General features: G+C 43.7%; 1 protein-coding gene across 1 annotated transcript in view; it reads left to right on the top strand.

The window, feature by feature from the left end:
• Nucleotides 1-413: 413 nt before the first annotated feature.
• Nucleotides 414-9,581, top strand: part of kazna (kazrin, periplakin interacting protein a) — a 23,220-nt gene continuing 14,052 nt past the window's right edge. Inside the window, exons 1-4 of the mRNA XM_019887913.1 lie at nucleotides 414-601; nucleotides 6,706-6,842; nucleotides 8,254-8,424; nucleotides 9,208-9,329. Coding sequence (XP_019743472.1) covers nucleotides 466-601; nucleotides 6,706-6,842; nucleotides 8,254-8,424; nucleotides 9,208-9,329 — 566 coding nt within the window. The 5' untranslated portion in view covers nucleotides 414-465. The remainder of the gene's footprint in view (nucleotides 602-6,705; nucleotides 6,843-8,253; nucleotides 8,425-9,207; nucleotides 9,330-9,581) is intronic.

The raw sequence follows: 9,581 nt of genomic DNA, 5'->3' as shown, positions 1-9,581 counted from the left end.
CAGGCACGGGGAGAACATGCAAACTCCACACAGGGAGGACAGAACCGGAATCTCTGCACTGTTACGCTGATGCGCTAACCAGTCAACCAATGCTCTCTTATATAGATAGATAGATAGATATGAATGTGCTACAAGCTAGGGGTCTTTCGTACTCACAAAGTTCGGCAGCTGCAGCAGGTTGAATGCTGCATCGGCTCGTGGTCACCTGCAGGGCGATGCATACATCAGCAGGCTCTCACTCAAAATGCCATTTGCAATGCGTAGCTTCAGCGCATGTGTCTTTTCCAACCTGGAGGTCATGTGGGCAAAAATAGCCGGCTGTCCACTCTTTCCAACCCACTGAAACTTTCGCTCGTGTTATCTCGAGACCTCAGCCTCTTGACGCTCCACCTTCCTGTGTGTGTTGTAGTTCTGCTTCGCGAGGAAGTGGCCCAACTGCAGGAAGAGGTGCACCTGCTGCGCCAGATGAAGGACATGTTGAGTAAGGACCTGGAGGAGAGCCAAGGAGGATGTTCGGCCGACGTGCTTTCTGCCACCGAGCTCCGCGTGCAGGTGGCCCAAAAGGAGCAGGAGCTGGACCGAGCCAAGGAGGCTTTGCAAGGTCAGAACTTCAGAAGGGCAGCAACTAGCTGTGTGTGCTCTTGAAAATGCACAATAACGTCAACCTTATGAACTGCTGTCATCTCATTGTCACGGTAATTAAATATAAAGAGTCGGGCTCCCCTTCATTACTTGAAATGGTTCAATTGACGATATCAAAGAGATTAGTTTACGCTATATATTTATTACTGTGGTTTTAGCGCACATCAACAGAGTTCCTCTTCGTTGATGAGGTTTGCTGCAGTACATCCTACTGTGCATTAAAGTTCAATGCTTAAAAGAGAATTAAGAATTGCCTGCGGAGTGTCTATTTATTTTTTATGACCAGATCTGAAAGCAGGGGATTATTTTCATGTCCCTATAATGAGAATGAGATGTTAACTGCTGCATATTGGTCGTATTATGGACCGCCGCTTCGTGTTTTGGCCTGTGAGGTGCTGCTGCAGTTCACTGAGACACGTGTTTTTTTTTTTTTGTTTAGTAAGGCTGGAAACACTCAAATGTTAAGATTTTTTTGTTTTGTTTTTGTCCTCTTTCTCTCTCTCAGGCTCTGCATATGATTTTATATTGTAATTTATTTTTTAGCATTGTGATAAATGCAAGACAGCTATTGGTCTGTATGCCGACGTGACTGTTAAAAATACTTTTGGCAGTTGTGTCAAGCAGTGGTTGCCAGAGTTTATACAACAATGATGATGATGATGATGCAACCACCGGGATGTGAAAATCAACTCATAAGTTACTGGACTGTGTCTTTACTTGACAGTTCATTTGGACTTGTATCATACACGAAATCTTTGCACTGGGAAGGAATGTAAAAGTCTCCCGACTGACGAAAGACCAATCCCGCAATGTTGTGACAGTAATCAGCTGCTCATAAAAGCTTCAAGAAGGGGAATTTGGTATGGCTTACAAGGTCCGGAAATGTCAAGCGAGGGGGGGTAGGGTGGGGGGGCTGTTTACCATGAAAACAGCGTGTGAAAGAAGGCAACAGGAAATTGTCAGTTTGTTGGGGGTAACTTTTACGCATTAACTGTGGAAGTTGTTTCTTTTTCTGGGGATGGATCGTCTTTGGAGAAAAAGAGAACTGGCATGAACGAGGAAAAATATGACAATGTTATCGCAATATTTGTGTTTTACATGCCGTATGTTCATTCGGTGATATGAATAAAAATTGTTGTTAAACTTCAGCTTGATAATTTGAACAGCATAACAAAGTATACAATTCATATATCCGTGTGTCATTGACGTGTTTACACTGTGTTACATGTTCGTGTTTTTTTTTCTATAAATGATCAGACTGTATTAGACGTCCTAGTTGGCGGGCATTTTATTGGAAATGGCTACAACGAAATACCGTTCTAATGTACAGATCCGTTATGTAGGTACGTTGTAACGAGGTTCGACCGTATAGGTAAACAATTTTAAACGGTAGAGGATTCTCGGTGCACTCAGAAAAAAAATAATCGTTTCTTTATTACCTTGAAATGAATGCTGCGGGGTCAGGAATCCGTAATAACCAGTGGAAGCTATGGCGCTCCTTATTCGTATTCTTAGACATAACACACATATCCCATGCATTAACATTTCTCTTAACAACCTCTTCCAAAAAAGGATTTTTGAACATCCAAAATCATTTAAGATGGAATTCGGTGTCTTGCATGCTTAAAGCTCTTGTGTCAACAGAAAATTGTAGAGCTCGGCCTTTATCAACTGTCTGAAGTGTCCATATTTCCTGTTTGGCAACCAATGATATACAATGTTGTATCCCTTCCTGTGTGGGCAGTCGAAGCTGTTCAGGAGCAAAGTACCATGAAAGCGGGCCGGCACACAAAGGCTTTTAACACATTGCGGGAACGGATGTTTCCATGAAACACAAGGGTTTTGGCAGTGGGAGGTATGGGCCAGTTTGGAAAGAGATTCGGGAATAGAACCGAGGCACTTGTGTTGTAATCAACAGCTACTTGCTCGAAAAACATTGCTCCCTCTCTATGTCGCCTTGTGCCACTCGTGCCGTGCCTCAGCTGGTGATCGGATACCTTGAAAAAAATTGAATTGCAGTCCACGTTTAGGCCACAAATCCACCAAGCGGTACAATTGGTGTGTCGGTGGGTTTGTGAGTGGGTCGGTTTTCCTTAAATAACAAGACATTGTACAATACAATCAATTCAGGAAGTGAACGTCAAACCCAACAAAGGGGTATTCTTGTCTTGTTCGGGTTGCGAACTGCACTGAACTGAAACCATCCATAAGCTAACAACCGCCCCCAACCAAAGTCGTGAAACAGTACGGCTAATTAAGTCTGAAGAATACTTATTTCCCTTGAGAAAACTTCTTGTTGTTTCTCATTTGTGAGGTTTTTTTGTTGCTGGATGAAGTATCACAATTACTTGTTCTTAGCCGTAGGGCATAGTCATCGCCTCAATCTTCTAGAATTGTCGCTTTCACAGGAAAACAACACTTCAATCTGAAAGTGAGTGTCGGCATTCAGTGCATGTAAAAGAAAACACCGTGGCTCCAAAACACACCAGTCAGTCAGTTGATCGATTACTTTTACTCAAATCTTGTTTTTCTGAGCTGTGGCTCAGATCCAAATGTAAATGCCTGAAAATATGAGATGAAACATTGATGTTTCTCCCTCTTTCTCTCTCTCTCTCGAATTCGTCTTTGGATGTCAAACTTATTTATTCATCTATTTGTGAATCTTGATCAAAAAAATCAAGAAATAGTCCTCACTGTTCCAATGCTTTTGGAGTAGGGTGTACCTTCTTGGTCACTGCCCTGGTATCCTCAAAAGTACGACTTTTGTACCCTTAGCGCTGACATCGGTAAGTCTGGAAACAAACCTGGACTTATTTCTTGCCTGGAAAAATTACTAACGGTTACTTTGGAGTCCACAAATTAGACATAAGTGGCTACATTGGTGTAAATTATACTTCAGGGTCACCTTCTATTCCGGCTGTAAGTGTACGTTGAGGGTTAACACAAAGCCAAGGAGTACGCAAGGGAGCCAATACGGCTGTCAACCAATGCTTTCTCCACGCAGTTCATCGGCCCAACAAGATCACCTTCATCATCTGTATTCATTAAACATACAGAGGTCGCGGACGTACTGACCATCAATGGACCCTTTTACCGACTCACAGTGGGCGTCTTGTCTCGTCCGGCGTCAGGCGGATGGCTGTTGCCCAACGGACACAGGTGCAGGATACGAGACAGCCACGGTGTTTGTGGCTCATCTCAGAGGCATCTCTTGAGTTCGGTGAGGCAGGTGCACCCAGCTTTGCGCTTTCGCTCCGCCCATACCGGAGCTTCGCCGAGCTTCTTAGTCTGAGAAACCTGTTGAGGTGCAGACACGGAGAAAGGGAGTCATAAGTTCTTTTGTAGGGGGTAAAAATCAGTCAAGGAGACTGCATTCTAAACTGACTAGTTTCCAATAATATTACCAACAACAGAGAAAACAGTGTGCCCCTAGTGGATAATCCATGAATTGCATTTTATGAAAAATATTAATTCCGTGTCTTTTATGCATTTTTTTTCACATTTAAATTATCCCGTGGGCCTTATGTTTGACACCCATGCTCTAGACAGAGTTGGAGGTGCCAGAGTTAAAGTTGTGGAGATTCTCTTTCGGAATGACAAGGATGGACCAGATCAGAGATGAGCTCGGCACAAATTTAAAGCGGCCAGATTGAAATGGTTTGGATATGTTTAGATCAGGGATAGTGGATATATCAGTGTAAGGATGCTGGAAAATTTCACCGCCAGGTAGGCGGCAAAGAGGAAAACCAGAGATTACATTTGTAGATGTGATGTGAGAAGACCTGTGGATAATTGGAGTGAGAGCCGAAGATGCAGAGGACCGGGAGGGATAGAAAAAGGACGAGTTGCTGCGGTAACCCCTGAATAGGGTTACGGCAAAAGAGAAAGAACAAGAAAGGTCAAATTATTTTCTCAAGTAGCCCTCTAAACATTAATCACGCTGTTCTTATCTAGTGAGAAAGTGACAGACGTTGTCCTTGCACAACATTCCAGCTCCCAGAGCAGCCTCCCCAGATGCAGCTTGTGAAAGTGGAGCTGTTAAAAAGTTCATTTACAGACACACAGCTGGCCCACAGCACAAGCGAGGTAAACAAAGAAAGGCGCATCAAGAGGGAAACTGACACGATCCTTGAAGGTACCCGGCAGTCGGGGGAATTGCGTCCACGAATAATTGCCAAGCGATGAAGTCAAAGATGGATTTACAAAGAGTGACTGACTACAAAGAGCATTTATAATACAAATGAGCAATGGAAGCTGTTGGCAAATGTCTGTCCAAAGGAAAAAAAAACAGCTTGGGTAATGGGTAACGCTGACAACAAAGGGAGAACAGGAGTCAATTGTCTTTGAGACATATCAAAATTCCGTGAACAAGCATGTCAAAGCAGGTTATTTATCATCATGTGCAGTCCACGGTATGACAATGAGACTGAAGAACCAGAGACCAAGTCGAGACGTGGAGTTGACTGCCCGTCCGTAAACGCTGAAAAGCATCCCATACATGCAAATCGGGACACACTTTTGTACTGCACTATATATTCATTCATTCATTCATTTTCCGATCCGCTTATCCTCACAAGGGTCGCGGGGAGTGCTGGAGCCTATCCCAGCTATCTTCGGGCAATAGGCGGGGGACACCCTGAACCGGTTGCCAGCCAATCGCAGGGCACACAGAGACGAACAACCAACCATGCTCACACTCACACCTAAGGACAATTTGGAGTGTTCAGTCAGGCTGCCATGCATGTTTTTGGAATGTGGGAGGAAACCGCAGTACCCGGAGAAAACCCACGCAGGCCCGGGGAGAACATGCAAACTCCACACAGGAAGGCCCGAGCTGGAATTGAACCCGGTACCTCTGCACTGTGAGGTCGACGTGCTAATAACCACTGGACCACCGGGCCGCCTGCACTATATAGTCATTCAAAATATAAAATACAGTCTCAGTAGCCTCAGGGGTATTCCGTCGGAGGTTCCACTGGAACTTATTACACGATCATTATGTATTTAAAGCCCAACCACAGTAGTTCAAAGACGCTTTAGAAATGTTTTGTTATTATTCTGAGGTTCATTTTAATCCCATTTTCAATGGTTTCCTGTACTTCCTCCAGAAATTGCAGGCATGTCCTTGCAGGTAGAAACTGAACGATCAAAAATTGTCTTTGTACCGACCCTCCGGAATCTTTTAAAATTCAGCCCCCGAAGCTTGTTTCACTTAGCGACATAAAATTTGGTAGACGTGTCTATCATGAGAAGACGCAACCAAAATCCCCATGCCTAAAAAGGGCGAAGGAAATCTGCCTTTTTATTTTCAAGAGACCAATTTAGGGTCAATTTGAAGCAGTCCTTCAAAAACAAACTTATCCCATAGAGTTTGTCCCGCCATCAAAACTCTTAACAGCTGGACCAACAACGATGTACGTGATGGTTTGAAGAGATTCAAACAGGAGGCGCCACCTAAACTGGGAGAGCTGTAGAGATACCAATACCAGTTGGTACCTTAACTTTTAATTCTCAAAAGTTCCTTGAAAGTCTGTATACCAGACCTGGGCACAGTACAGCCCGAGACCCCACACCCAGCCCACCCAAAGTCTCTGACTGGCCCTCACGGTGACCACTAAATCAAAGTAAAATGTAAAATATGCTGCCGTGCTTTTATTTTTAAAATTGTTCATCAATCAATGTAAAAATCCCCCCCCTCGTTCTTTTCAGATAGCCGTGTTACTCATTAATCGGTTTCAGAAACCACTGATATGTGAACACAAACAAAAATCAACGTGCGACATTGACTAAAAAAAAAAAAACTTGAAAAGGCACTGTGTAAATATTGCACCAAATGCTCCAGGGTTATTGTGTGTGAGATTGACCATAAATAGTCCGGGGAATTTCTGATGTTGCAGAGGTGCTCCAACAAATGTTGACTCATGTCTAACCAATGAACCTGTGCCGGCACACAATGCAGTGCTAACCAATGCTCTCTCTCTCTGTCTCTCTCTCTCTCTCTCTCTCTCTCTCTCTCTCTCTCTCTGTCTCTCTCTCTCTCTCTCTGCCTTTCATTTCTATCAGCCATGAAGTCAGACCGTAAGCGTCTTAAGGCGGAAAAGGCAGACCTGGTGAATCAGATGCAGCAACTTTATTCCACACTGGAGAGTCGAGAGGAGCAGCTCCGTGATTTTATTCGCAACTACGACCAGCACAGAAAAGTACATGATTAAAGCAGTTTTTCCCCCCCCCATTCATAGCAATGTTGGTTAGAATGCTCATTGAGTGGACAAATTTGGTTTTCCTCAACCGTAGGAGGACATTAAACAAGTGTTTCCCAACCTTTATTGTTTTATACTGTAATACACTTTACATTGGAGTCAGCCAATCCTCCACTAAGCTTCTCCAGTTGGTCCAAAATGCTGCTGCTCGCCTCTTGACTAGTACTCATAAGAGAGAGCACATAACGCTCGCTCTGGCACCCCTTCACTGACTCCCAATGCATTTTAGAGTTCTTTTTAAGATTCTATTATTTGTTTTCAAATCTTTAAATGGCCTCGCTCCACCTTACCTCTCTTAGCTACTCCGCCACTACACACCTGCCCGGTGCCTCAGGTCTGGGGACCAGACACTATTAGTGGTACCGAGAACTAAGCGGAGGCTCAGAGGGGATGGAGCCTTTTCTGTTGCCAGTCCCTCTCTTTGGAATGACCTCCCGCTGAACGTTAGGCAAGCCCCCTCGCTGCCCATCTTTAAAATTCGTCTCAAATCTCATTTGTATTCTTTGGCTTTTGACTCAGCATGAGACTTGATCTTTCGTTTTCCTGTTTTTGTGCCTTCTACTTTGTCTTTGTCATTCATTTATTTTTTGTTGTTGTATGAATTATTTTTGCTCCGTATGCATCACTTTGTATACAGCGGTGGTTGTTTTAAATTGCTCTCGAAATGCAGTTGAGTTCTGTTTTCAAGGAGCAATGACTACAACACCGTATAGACAGAGTTGGAGCTGCCAGAGTTAAAATATATTCCTTAAAATGTGATTTGAATCTGACGTCACACAAATGAAAATGTCACAAAAAGTATGTACACTAAAATTACGATGACCTCATTTCAATTTAGTTACTTGGTGTGAACTCTGGGCCTGTTGAGCTGTTATTCTGTATGAACGGCAACAGATGGTAAATTGTCCCTTCCGCCATCTAGTGGAAGAGCGTTTAATTGTTCTGCATGGCAGCATACGTCACTGGCGTAAAGATACATGGATGCGCAAAGATACCTTTCTTTTTTTTTTTTTTTTTTTTTTTTTTTGTTGTTGTTGTGAAGAAATAATTACTTTCAGACCAATTAAGTGAAATCAGATAATAATTTCCTTCGGCACGCCTGATGAGCTCTCGTGGCGCAGTCATGTCCTGTGGCATAGTAGTTTGGAGTCATTGCCTTAAATGCACTAAAAAGTAAGCATCTAATCAAATTGTTGTAATGTTATACTGCTTCCAGTCCCTGGGCGGCCTATTTGCCGAGTACCTCGCGATTGCTACCTGTCAGCAACATGGCCATTGACCCAGGGAATTGCACTTTCTTGCTGTTTTGAGCTTTACGCAACAACTTCGGGCTCTTTCTGTTCTTCACCAGGAGAGCGAGGATGCGGTGAAAGCTCTCGCCAAAGAGAAAGACATGCTGGAGAGAGAGAAGTGGGACCTGCGGCGGCAGACCAAGGAAGCCACCGAGCACACGGGAATGCTGCGCACACAGTTGGACCTCAAGGAAAACCGCATCAAGGAGCTGGAGGCTGAACTGGCCATGGTGAGATGGGAGCTAGAAGACGGAGGGGGCGTGAAATTAAAAAAAAAGAGCTAGCTATCCCGAACTGAATATCAATCCATCCAAAACTACAATACAATACCTCTTATTTTGTGTCTTTATCTATCACTTGATTAGTCAACAGGCTACTTCCTGGTTCAGGAAGGGATCATGTGACAGTAGATGGTCAGTGCCAATTTGATTCTTAAATAAAATAACACGCTGGTGAAAACAATTCCTCGATCCCACCCTGATCTGGATCTGCACTAAAAAGAGTCTGCATTGAAATCTCTTCAGGATGCTGGGTGGTCTTTTTTTTTTTTTTGATAGGTCCTCCAAAGCACTACATAGCACTTATACGGCAATAATCTTCTTTTTTTTTTTAAACTACAATCATGTTAAACATTGAATTAAATGCTATCTCACATACAGTAGAGCTGATGTCATGTTGGTTTTCTGACAGTCGAGACTGAATATGCAGCACCTGTTATTTGCAGCCAAGTAGTGGAATCCATTTTGCCTCAAACGGCGATCCAAGGCACGATTCAAATTCTTAGTGATAATTCATCTCCTAGTCAATGATTGTGCATTTTACTTTCATCGCTACCTTGACAAAGTCTCATGAAAATCAGTTTTGTAGTTTTTGTGTCATCTTGCTTCCAAACAGGATTTAAAAAGAAAGATCATGTTCTGACCATAATAGTTCACATATCTACGAAATGAATCGCTAAATAATTTGAATGTCCAGTATGGCCCTCCCTCATGTCTCCACCCCCTCCCCTTCAGATCAGTAACTGTGTCAATCAAAGAATGGAGTTCCGGGTGTTTGAGCGGCTCGGGGACAGGGACTTCTCCCCGAGGGTTATGGCGGTAAGATGGACCCCCCCGCCCTGTTCGGCTTTGACTTGAACTTGTCTTAACCCTCCCTTGATCCTTGGAAAGATCCCCTAATTATTGGCTTGGATACATGTGTGACTAATCCCCAGCTCACCCAAATCAAACCCGGTCATTTGACCAGTAGTGATGCCAAGGCCCCCCCCCCACCCCCCCACCCCCTCGTGATTGATCCAAATGTGATTTACTTCAAAGTCAGAAAGAAGACGTCGTCATCGTGACCACTAATGAAGGGTTGTGATCCTGTTTTGTTTTGCATGTCAGCC

Source organism: Hippocampus comes, unplaced genomic scaffold, assembly GCF_001891065.2.
Source record: "Hippocampus comes isolate QL1 unplaced genomic scaffold, H_comes_QL1_v1.1 scaffold14, whole genome shotgun sequence".
Lineage (NCBI taxonomy): Eukaryota > Metazoa > Chordata > Actinopteri > Syngnathiformes > Syngnathidae > Hippocampus > Hippocampus comes.
The sequence above is the reverse complement of the archived record's forward strand: the minus strand, read 5'-3'. Positions and strand labels throughout refer to the sequence as shown.